The sequence below is a fragment of the Garra rufa genome, chromosome 8 (assembly GCF_049309525.1).
Source record: "Garra rufa chromosome 8, GarRuf1.0, whole genome shotgun sequence".
NCBI classification, from domain to species: domain Eukaryota; kingdom Metazoa; phylum Chordata; class Actinopteri; order Cypriniformes; family Cyprinidae; genus Garra; species Garra rufa.
The window spans coordinates 39,400,454-39,413,101 of record NC_133368.1 but is presented as its reverse complement, the minus strand read 5'-3'; the positions used below and the strand labels follow the sequence as shown (position 1 = coordinate 39,413,101).

Below are 12,648 nucleotides of genomic sequence, written 5' to 3'. Positions count from 1 at the left end.
GGATGACACCAGCCCCACTCCAGACCCAGAACCCAGCCCAACATCACCCCGACAAGCGGAGTTGCAGCCCGAGCCCACCGACGATGGAGAGCCCGAGCCGAGAGCGACAGAGCCAGAGCCGGACCCATCGGACCAGGTGCGAGAGCCGACTGCTACATCCGCGACGGTGGAGTGTGACGTGGAGCAAGAGAGGGCTACAGAGAGCCCTGCCCACTGCACCACCACTGGGGGTGAGAATGAGCAACACTCTGGGGACTTAATAGACTTTTCCACAGAACCACTGACCTGCCTGAACTTCCCACCCACCCGCCCTCTTCTGCCTATGCCTGAGTCTCCGCTGGTCCCGTCCAGCCATCCTGAGTCTCCGCTGGTCCCGTCCAGCCATCCTGAATCTCCGCTGGTCCCGTCCAGCCATCCTGAGTCTCCGCTGGTCCCGTCCAGCCATCCTGAATCTCCGCTGGTTCCGTCCAGTCGTCCAGAGTCATCGCTGATTTCGCCCAGCCTTCCTGAATCTCCGCTATCACCTGTCAGTCCCCCTGCTCACCCTCAGTCATCCACCTGTGCAGTGGGCTCGCCGCGGGACTACCAGCTTCCATCGGCGTCTCGGCTGGAGGATTCCTCAGCTCCGCCTCCAGCCTCCGAGTCCTGGACTCCGCCTCGGCCCTTCGACCCCGCGGTTCCACCACGGCTCTCGACGCCCTCCTCTCCACCGTCGCCCGTCGATCCACCAGCTCCACCGGGCTCCATCGTCTTTCCGGCTCCGCCCTGGTCAGTCGTCACCCCATCGGCTCCTCAGGACTCTGCTCCTCCGGCTGTGCCTCGTCGCGCCGTCCCACCGGCTCCTTGGGACTCCTCCTTCCTGCGGGCACAGCCTCCATCCTCTGTCGCTCCGGCTCCGCCGCGGATCTCCGGGACTCCGCTTCCGCCTCGGGCGCCAGAGCCTGCTCCACCTTGGCCCTCCGGATCCTCGGCGTCACCCCGGATCATCGGCTCTCCGTCTCCGCCTCGGGCTCCTCCGCCATCTGCTCCGCCTCTGTCGGTCGGCCCCATGGAGTCGGCACGCCTTCCTCCACCATGGCTCCTCCCTCCGTCGGCTCCACCGTGGGCCGTCATCATGGCTGTGGCCTGGGTCAGTTCCTCCTGCTTCAGGCCCCTCCTGTTTCCCCCCTGGCTCCTCCCACCTTCGTCGCCCCCCTGGACTCTGTTGACTTTGTTTGTTGTCCCCCTCCAGGGGTACCGTCCTCCGCCCAAGCCTCCTCCCTTATGTACTCTGTTCTTCCGCCCCTCTCGTTTTCTCCACGGCGCGAGGACGCGCCTTTCCGGAGGGGGGCGTGATGTCACAACCCCGTCTGTCATTGGTTTCTCCCATTGTCTTCCCCTGCCATTCTGTGTTCATTTGGTTTAGCCCTGTGTTTAGCCATTATCTGTTTCACCTGTCCTTGTAATCATTAGTCATCTGTGTCACCTGTGTTTGATATGAGTTACCCTTTATAAGTCTGTCTTTGAGTTTAGTCTTTTGTCGGTCTTTAACGTTATCTGGATGTGTGTGAAAGCCCTCTGTGTTCCTGCCTGTTCCTGCCTTGTTCATCTTGGAGAATTCTATTAAATTTACTGTTGATTGTTAATCTCGTCTATCGTCTCGTCTCGTCCTGCACACCCGCGTGACAGTCCTGATATGCCATTGTAACACAAGTGCTGTGAAATATAGACAGTGCCCTGAAAATGAGCTTTTCTCTGGTAACAACCGAATGCAGGGACAATTATTTCTCATCTAATTGTTAATTCTAAAATATTAAACCATGTAACCAAGGTCTGTTATTGAAACAACTCTGCATAATAAGTTTGTGTGTGTCGAAGTTGAATAACTTGTCGTATTTTGAATTTGAAAAAATGCTGGGACTGGATGACATTTTTGGTAAAAATTGAAAGAGATGTCCCTAGTATTATAAACGGTAATATTTCCGTTTTGATATTGCGTTTTTGCCAGAATTAGAGGGGGGAAATGCATGGATGCACAGACATAGTAATGTGTGAAAAATATCGGACAATCAGCTCGGAGGGGCGTTTTTCCCCCCTCCGTCGGACTTGCGCTTGTTGTGTCATTAATCATTGTGTGATCTTGGTCACTCATTTCAAGTAATAAAAGTTTCCATCATAAACGCACAACAGGTCTGAGTCACTCAGTCACACCAGCTTCCAGCTATGACTCCTATTAAATCAAGCAAGCAGAACGTTTCCTAAGGCAGCCGTTGCCTTTTAATTTCCTGAAGAACCTTAGAATATCATTCATTACCAGAACTACACATATTTGGTTTTTAAAAGTCTCATAAATCAATAGTGGCCTGACTGCAATAATTATAACAAGTTAACATGTAATTTCCAGGCTGAAAGCCGCATGGCCGGATTTTAGCATATGCAAACGAGGTAATTCAAATAGTGTAGGGATATTAATACAGAAGGGCAGGTAACGAGGTACGGGCCATGAATTATGCATCAAAAAGTGGTTGATCTTCAATAAAGGAAATGAATTCACTGTGTAATCTAATTAGTTATGGAAGTCTATTATGTCGAGCAGCAGAAAGCAACTGTCCTTGAAAAGGAATTTATTTACAGTACATGTTAGCTCTTCGGAATGGAATTGCGTTCTGGTCCGAATGTTAACGGCAACCTCTGTCTCTCACCCCTCCCCTTGTTTCTCCTCTTCCCTCTCTCTACCTCCCCCTTTCCGCCACTTCACTTCTGTTTTAGCTCAAGACCCGGGAGGCCTCCGAAACGGACCCAGAGTGTGACATCGCCGGAGAACCCTCACATCATGCCGCACTCGGTGCCGGGCCTCATGTCGCCGGGAATCATTCCCCCCACAGGTAACGCACACGGACCTCCTCCCGCGTCCCGGCCCGTTCTCGCAGCAGCCCGCCGCCCATCCGTTAAATGGCACGCTGCAAAATCTGACAGCCCTCATGCAAACTACCAGCCAGAACCATTGACAGTCCCGGCCGACCCCCCTCCCTTCCCAGCGAGCCCCCCTTGTGCAACCACAGCTCCGGAATAAATTGGAGTGGAGAGTTGTTCTCTTCCCGATTTTTATAGTAGATGCTGCATTCTGCCTTGAGTGGATTTTAATTAGCCCGATTAAATCCACTTCACTGCTATATGTACATAGGCCGATGTGATGTTAAAGTAAGCTTATCGCCACAAGAATCAACAACAACCGTTTGTGCCTTCACTTCGCCTGGAGCAAGTCTTATGCTTTTGTTCTATTTACGGCTGGTTTTCATTGTAACGGCTTTGAAGTCGTTTGCGAGAAAGGGTTCTGATTTACATATCGTGCTCTCGGTTGTTCTGCCGTCTTTTAATAACACACAGCCATTAGATTATGGTTCACTCCTTGTTAATGTACAGTTAACTTCTCGTTAAGTCTCTCTTGTGGATTCCTGAGCAATTATTGAACACAAAGCCATATAGTTATCATTTTCAAACCTAACTACCATGTGTTTGTTTTTGTTTTTTGTTTTCGTTGCAAAGTATGGGACAAATCGTGCTGTCACAAAGTGAGTCTTTAGACAAGCAGCTCTTTATGATGACTTTACATTTAAATGCGTGCCTATTGATAAAGACTTTATCCACTGTGACTTACAGTTTTGATCAGTTATCTTGATTAATTATGTGGTAAGAATTATGTTAGAATGTTAGAATGACTTCAAGTGCACCTGGAAAGCACATACCATTGATTAAGGCATTCGTTATAAAAATTTGTTATAAGAAAAAAAAATTATACAAAATATATATATATATTGAAATGCATGTAAAATTAAAACTTGTTAAATCATTCATTATAATTAACTACTACTTCCTTTCAGCTCACTGAACTGTATTTAAATTATTCTTTATTTAGATTATTGGTATATTTTATATTAGCAATATTATCAATCAGACAATTTCTAATGTCACAACTTTGTGTGTGAATTTTACTCACATATAATCTAGAATTTTGTACAAGGGTCAAAGATGAAAAGGGGTTTAAGCATAAAAACAATAAGTTTAATACTGCTTTAAATTATTATTGTTTTTCCCCAAAAAACTACAAAGTTTCTATTTAATTTCTTTGCATTTTTGTTTTCCTGAGCAAAAAGTAATTATCATACATTTTTCCATAATTTACAGAAGACACCCACTAGAATGTCATTCAGTGTAACAGTCTTGTCAATTAATGACATATTAAAAGATGAATTACTTTCACTCCAAATACTAATTAGTTGCAATTCTACATTTTTCAAATTTGCGACTATTCGAGGTTTTGCCCATTTGTCAGTAAGAATTTTTTACTCAATTAAAAAACAATAAAATGTAATATGCTCCCTTATTCTTATGTATTTTAATACGTACAAGTCAGAATAAGCATGCTGTTGGAATTTTTACATGAATATTGTGTTACACTGAAGTACAATGTGACATTATTTCAACCAATTTTTGACATTTTATTCTCCAAAAGCTTTGAAACCTTAAAAGTTTACTTTGTAGACATAAAATCACATTTGTAAATTTCTTTTGATGTGGACATCGTAACATCTTTGACCCACAAACAAAATTTCCCTAAAATTTACTTGAAGGGCACATTAATAAAAGTTATTATTAACTGACTTCAATTCTTAAATCCTTTTGAGGCTCTATTCCTGTTAAATAATTGGTAGTCTTGTTATTTGTCCAATTTCGGCCATATTTCCACCAGCCCTGAAGATATTTTACACAACACTGTTTTAATCATTTTCATCCTGTAGTTTAAACAATAGCGCATGGTGCTAGCAATGCCAGTGTCATGGGTGGAGTTCACACCAAATGCTGTGTTACTTTGGAAGAAAGTATCTGCCAGATGCTTAAAATGCGAATTTAAAAGCTCTCTTTGAATTCAGCACTAATCAAAAATCATTTAAGTTTGAATTTGAATGTTCTTTGCTATGTAAGTGTATCATTCTCTCTAAACTTGAAACTGAAGAGAAACTATTGAAATTCCATTGGCAGCAGAACTGGTAATCTTGAACAATGCCACTGAAGCATTAGTGAACCATTCGGCTTGGGAAACTGCGTCCAGCTGCCCCTCCATGTTTGAGTGAGGTCAGCCTATCAGTGTCTTGTTTAGAAACAGGAACTCAAAGGCCATGTGGTACAGGATGAGAGCCCAGGATGAGAGTCTACTCTTATTTAGTCCTCAGCAACCACGACAAAACCCCTTTGATATCCAGGCCTTTAAACCATGAGAGAGGCTCTGATCTTGACATTTTGGTTGGAACTTCTAAAGAAAAGTAACATTTTATACAATCAAGTTTGTAAGGGGCTTTGGTTGTTTGCTTGACAAAGCTGCATGCAATGAGTAGATGGAGTGAGATTTGCTCACATTCGGCTTTCACGGATCCCGGTTATCTTGAGCACTAGGATTGGGAGAGCAAATGTAGACAACAGTTAAAAACAGCATGTAGTGGTCCTAGTTAGTTTGTTAATGTAACTTCACCATAAAGGGGTGTAGTTGCAATGTTGGCAAATGTTCAGGGCCTTCACATCTCTGTGTTAAAGCAGCACTTGAGATGTTTTTTTCCGATTACATGTCATTTAATACCACAGTTACACTGCTAGAATAGAGTCATTTTTAGCTCCCTGTTGTTTCATGTTTTATTGATCAGGTGACTTTATTGTAAACAAATATTATGAACCAAAATATGCATACGTTTGTAAATGTGTTGTAGTCTGAAATCTTACAGGTCAGTTGCTTTGGATTTGATTAAAAAAAGGAATCAAGAAATGATTAATAACTGACTTAATAACTCTGACTTAATATCTTCATGTCAGTTGTAATGTCAGAATTGTGAGATATACACTTACAATTGCGAGTTATAACGTTGAAATTACGAGATATAAACTCTCAACTCTGAGAACATATCAGTCTTTTTTCCCCTCATAACTGGACTTTATAACTTGCAATTGCGAGAAAATTTTGAGAAAAAATTCAGAATTACGTGAAAGAAAGTCAGAATTGTAAGATATAAATTCGCATTTGCAAGAAAAAGTCAGAATTGAGTTTATATCTTGCAATTCTGACTTAATAACTTGCTGTTGTGAGTTTATATCAGGCAATTCTGAGAAAAAAAGTCAGAATTGTGAGTTTGTATCTCGCAATTCTGACTTTATAACTCGCAACTGCGAGTTTTATATCATGCATTTGTGACAGAAAAAGTCAGAATTGTGAGTTTATATCTTGTAATTCTGATTTTATGACTCGCTGTTGCGAGTTTATATCATGCAATTCTGAGGAAAAAAGTCAGAATTGTAAGTTTATATCTTCCAATAACTCGCTGTTGTGAGTTTATATCACGCAATTCTGACAGAAAAAGTCAGAATTGTCAGTTTATATCTGACTTTATGACTCACTGTTGTGAGTTTATATCATGCAATTCTGAGAAAAAAGTCAGAATTGTGAGTTTATATCTTGCAATAACTCACTGTTGTGAGTTTATATCATGCAATTCTGACAGAAAAAGTCAAAATTGTGAATTTATATCTTGCAATAACTCGCTGTTGTGAGTTTATATCAAGCAATTTTGACAGAAAAAGTCAGAATTGTCAGTTTATATCTGACTTTATGACTCACTGTTGTGAGTTTATATCATGCAATTCTGAGAAAAAAGTCAGAATTGTGAGTTTATATCTTGCAATAACTCACTGTTGTGAGTTTATATCATGCAATTCTGACAGAAAAAGTCAAAATTGTGAATTTATATCTTGCAATAACTCGCTGTTGTGAGTTTATATCAAGCAATTTTGACAGAAAAAGTCAGAATTGTCAGTTTATATCTGACTTTATGACTCACTGTTGTGAGTTTATATCATGCAATTCTGAGAAAAAAGTCAGAATTGTGAGTTTATATCTTGCAATAACTCACTGTTGTGAGTTTATATCATGCAATTCTGACAGAAAAGGTCAAAATTGTGAGTTTTTATCTTGCAATAACTCGCTGTTGTGAGTTTATATCACACAATTCTGACAAAAAAGTCAGAATTGTGAGTTTATATCTTGTAATTCTGACTTTGTGACTCGCTGTTGCGAGTTTATATCATGCAATTCTGAGGAAAAAAGAATTGTGAGTTTATATCTTGCAATAACTCACTGTTGTGAGTTTATATCATGCAATTCTGACCGAAAAAGTCAGAATTGTACGTTTATATCTGACTTTATGACTAGCTGTTGCAAGTTTATATCACACAATTCTGAGAAAAAAAAGTCAGAATTGTGAAAATTTTTGAATTGTGAGTTTATATCTCGCACTTCTGACTTTATAACCTGCTATGGCAAGTTTATATCTCGCAATGCTAGCTTTAGTTTGTATCTCACAATTCTGAGAAAAGAGTCAGAATTGACAATAGATAAAAGAGATAAAAGATAAAAGAGATAAAAAGCAATAACGTTTTTTTGTTTGTTTGTTTTTTATCCAGTGGTGGAAACGGGTTTCTGTACTAAATTGATCAAATGTGACAGTAAATACATTTCTAATGTTACACAAAACTTCTATTTCAAATAAGTTTTTTTTAAGTTAGAATTTTTACATATTAAAGAATCCTGTAGAAAAAATTATCACATTTTCCATAAAAATATAAAGCAGCACAACAGGTTTCAACAAGAATAAATGTTTTTGTTTGTTTGTTTTTTTTTAGCACCAAAATCAGCCTATTAGATTGATTTCTAAATGATCATGTGACGCTGAAGACTAGAGCTTCTAAAAATTCTTTGTCATCACAGGAATAATTTACATTTTATAATATATATACAAATTTTTCTTATTGTAATAATATTTCAAATAATCTAATTTTAAATCAAATGAATTAAAGATATTGAGCGTTAGAAAATTCTTTTGAAAATATTAAAAATATGACCAACCTCAAACTTTTGTGTAGTTAGATAGATAGATAGATAGATAGATAGATAGATAGATAGATAGATAGATAGATAGATAGATAGATAGATAGATAGATAGATAGATAGATAGATAGATAGATAGATAGATAGATAGATAGATAGATAGATAGATAGATAGATAGATAGATAGACTGTTCGCACACACATACCTGTACACACAAACACGCACTTGACACTTTAACAGTTTCTCACAGCTATGCAGGAAATGACATCAGAGTATCATTCCATCAGTCTGTCATCAGGTGGACACAATCAACTAGAAATGCAGCAAGACTGGGAGAATCGACACAAAAAGAGGTTAATGAAACATGTAGCCCTTCACGCAGATGCAAGATTACACTGTCATAAACAGATCAGTCAACTCTAATGTGACTCTCCTCACACCCAGTGTCGGCAGCTTATAATTGATGTGCGGTATTTGGCTCTGATGCAGATGGAACAATTCAGATGCATTAATTCAGCCAGTCCTCGCTGGCACAACCTCAGCTTTGAGCGTGCGATCGGTCCTCAATAGTCACCGAAACGTAGCTCATTTCTGCAAATATACCGACTGGGTAAATAGAGTGAAATTTGGCCTCGGTCTCTATTAGGAGCCCGCAACATTACGTCAGTAGATAAGCACTTGCTTATCATAAGCATGGCTAAGTCACTCTTTGTGTACTGATGTGAAGTTAATCTGATCTTAATTTAATTACACTATTAGTGGAAGGAGGCACATACATTCCTTATTTGTTATAAGAATGTTCTGACATTGAGCAGGTATGGGGCAGCCCGCATGTTAATTAATAATGAACATTCTGACAATATTCAGAGGCATGACAGCGTTAAGCCAGTCTGCTGCTGGTTCCTTTGCATATTAATAGATCCTTCATTATTATTTAATATGACAGCTGCTCCAAGGGCTACGATCAGACCCCATCTCTATTATTTGCTGTTTTGTGCGCAGTATGACAGTACCATGCGATTCTTTATTTGTCAAAGTCCCCTCCCCACGCTGCCGTCTTGCACCCGTCCGCCCGCTCGCTCTCTCTTAGGCTCAGCTGTTTGTATATGGCTGAAGAGATCCTTGTGTCTGTGAGAAAACAGACATGGGTGTCTGAATCTAAAGGTGACTTTCAAAAGTCGAAACATTGCGATCTGCTATTGGTGCTTTGCATACTAATGAATGCTAATTGAGGAAGGAGTGGGTTGCTCGTTGTGATGTTCAGACGTGCACGGCCACTACGAGTGGACTTGTTGCAGATGTGAAGAACAGTTTTGTGGATGGCCACTCAGATGTAGATGTTACAGTCAAACACCCTTGTAGCCTACGATGGATGTTATTTGTGATCTAATGAACTAAACTATCTCTCTGGAACAATATTGAATGATAATGTAGAGGAGGATTTGTAAACATGAATACAGTTGGCTCTTGCATGATTGTAGTTTGTAGCAATGGCTCTCAACTGGTTTTACTTTTTTTTATTTATTGATTGATGATAAAATATTTCATAATATATTGTCTTAAAAACTTTTTTATTCATTACAAATGTATATTTAAAGGGATAGTTCATCCAAAAATGAAAAATCTGCCATTAATTACTCACCTTCATGTCGTTCCAAACCCGTAAGACCTTAGTTCATCTTGGGAAAAGAAATTAAGATATTTTTGATGAAATCCAAGAGATTTCTGATCCTGTATAGACAGCAACACAACTGACACATTCAAGGCCCAGAAAGGTAGTAAGGGTATCATTAAATTAGTCCATGTGACATTTGTTATCTTATGAAACTACAAAAATACTTTTTGTGTGCAAAGAAAACAAAAGAAATGACTTTATTCAACTATTTCTTCTCTTCCGTGTCAGTCTGATGCATGCAAGAGAATACCATAACTAAGGCCCTATGAAATCTGATTAATTTCTTCCCAAATTCTGTTTTATTTATTTATTTATTTTTCAAAAAAAAAAATCCATTTTTAAATGTATAATTAATTTAAATCATTAAACATTTACAATTGAACATTCATTTATTAAAGGTTTAACAAAAATGACATGTTTCTTACCTTTTGTTTTATTGCTGCCAAATTCTGGTTTTAGCATGTCTAATTATTTGAATGCATATTTGAAATGCATTAGAATAATAAGACAACTTATTTGAAACATTTATTTATTCTTAAAATGTAGCCTTGTGATTTTTTTCCCCTCAAAAATTCTGTTGTGTTTTTACATTTACTGGTTATCAAGTGAAGGCATAAAAAAGTAATTTAATTTATCTTTTAATTAATGAAAATTAAACATTTTTTTTATTTAAAAAAATATTCTTTTGCGGCTAAATATCTAATATCTAATATTGCAGTTTGATTTAATTTGATGATCACTGTTGATTCATTCATCCAAACTTTGACAAATTCGGTGACATTCTGGGTTAAACAGTAAATTTCGTTTTTATGACTGGATTCCATGATTCCATTCGCATTTTCAAAAAAGTATTTTTGTAGTTTCATAAGATTACGCTTGAACCACTGATGTCACATAGACTATTTTAATGATGTCCTATCGGATTTTACATCAAAAATATCTTAATTTCTATTCCGAACATGAACGAAAGTCTTACAGGTTTGGAATGACATGAGAGTGAGTAATTAATGACAAATTTTTTTGGGGTGAACTGTCCCTTTAATCTAGTCTGTGTATCTACTTTTTGCTTTTGTAGTGGTTTTTCAATGTTTTTTTTGGTGCTACTCACTTGCAAGTGCCCGACTTTTTCACGCAAGCATCCGGAAGGTGATTTTATTCTTCTTTTTTTTTCCTCAGGTCTCTGCTCCGCATACATCTCATTTAGAAAACAGTTGACTCTCTCCCATTAGACGCAAATGAAGATTGACCTTCAGTGCGACTGGAGGCCATATTTATTATGAGTGGAGGGGGGGGGGGAGTAGATCCCCTCCGCAGCTGTAGGGCATGAATATACAACAGCAAACGAGAGCGGCCACTCCGACACCGTGTATACGATTCATCAATATGGTACTGATGTACTTTAAAATGCAAACAAGCCCAGGAAGCCGGTGGCATGCAATGTTGCCCACACCATCTGCCTATCTGCTGCTGGGGAGGCAAGGTGGCGTATTAATGCCACATGTTCGATATCTTTCTTTTTCCTTTTCTCTTCATGCTCAGGAAAGGAGACAGAGGCCAAATGGCCACAGTCGAGTCATGTCAGTGAATGTGACAGTTTAGTGATGATGAATTTACCAATTGGCTTTCCTCACGTGGGTGGAAAACAGAAGTCAAACGGGCTTTGGGATTTTTGGCGATTTTAAGAGCTGTTATCTTGAAAAAAAATTAAATACTGATTGCATATTTTTAGGTTTACAAATTATATCGCTTTCCATATAATTATATGGAAAAACAAATACAATTGAATGGCTGATTTAATATAATGTTTATAATATCTATTCGGTGGTTTATTTATCTCCCAATAATTTCATAATTTTAGGGTGCTTTTCTTTAATATTATTATGCAGTTAATTAATTGCCATAGCATGTGTTTAATTGGACTTATTTTGAATTGATTAACTGTGTAATAAATATACAGAATTTAAAAAAATGCATTCAGGTATAACATTTAATATTTTTTTATGAAGTTGCTCAGCCCTTATCCCAGAATCCACTTTGCCTTCTAATCTCATACATGAGACTATTGTACTGTAACCATTTTCAATACACTGTACGTATAAAATGAGACAAAGATCACAGGATTCACTGAACACCCCTGGAAAAAAGCTCAGCTTTGATTCATCCATTCACATCATTTCATTAATCTTCATTCATGAATTCAAGGTCTCTTTCAAGGATCCTCCTTTTACTTATTGTGAGTCTTTCAGGTGTTTTGTCATTGAAAAAGAGTAAATGACAGTGAGTCAGTTCTTTATCCAATCTCCCCGTCTCCACTGTCCTCCTTTTAAACAAATCAAACAATGGGGAAAAAATTAGGATTGCCACTGGAGCCAAAAGACTTTGAATTGCAGCGTTCCTGTTCATTCAGAGGGAATGACAATGGATTTGAAGTCAGATGAGAGCGTTTACTGTGCGTATGTTTGAGGTGTTTCACACATTTATGTGTGTATGTGTGTGATTTGAGCGCGTCTTTGGTTTCCCCACTGTTTCAGACTGTTTGTTTTCACTTTGTCGTACATCCCCATCCGTTTATTTACAAACAGAAACCATGGCAACATGTCAGTGCTGATATGTTCTCCTGACTCCATCTGTCACCATCAAAGCTCAACGGCGTCATCTTTGCATTTAGAGAGAGAAGTCAGAAGAAATCAGAGAAGACGTACATGACAGTGATGCTTCCAGCTGAAAACATTACATCAGTCCAATGGGGCCAGCTGTGTAATCAAAAACAGCAAAGCTACCATCGGTAATGGGATGCAAATGATCCGCTCTAGTTAAGAAGCGTGCTAGACTGAGTTAGGCTAGTGATGGGAGAAAAGACCGTGTCAAACAGTTAAAGAGCGAGAAGCAGTTTTTCCCTTTTCAGAGGAAAAGTCCTACTTAACGTAATGCTTGATCTCAAAAACATGAATTTAAAATGGTTCTTTTGAATGATTACATAAATAATATTAGATACTATTGAAAACTAAAACAGTTGGATTTGTTTATTTGTTTGTTTATAATGTTCAAATCTCAATTTATTGAAAT

The 12,648-nt window shown here is 38.7% G+C and overlaps 1 protein-coding gene across 6 annotated transcripts in view; it reads left to right on the top strand.

Moving 5' to 3' along the window:
- Window positions 1–12,648, top strand: part of dachd (dachshund d) — a 138,093-nt gene that overhangs the window by 66,759 nt on the left and 58,686 nt on the right. For all 6 annotated transcript variants that reach the window (XM_073845240.1, XM_073845239.1, XM_073845238.1 and 3 more), the window contains exon 2: window positions 2,749–2,864. In XM_073845240.1, the coding sequence (XP_073701341.1) occupies window positions 2,749–2,864 (116 nt within the window). The remainder of the gene's footprint in view (window positions 1–2,748; window positions 2,865–12,648) is intronic.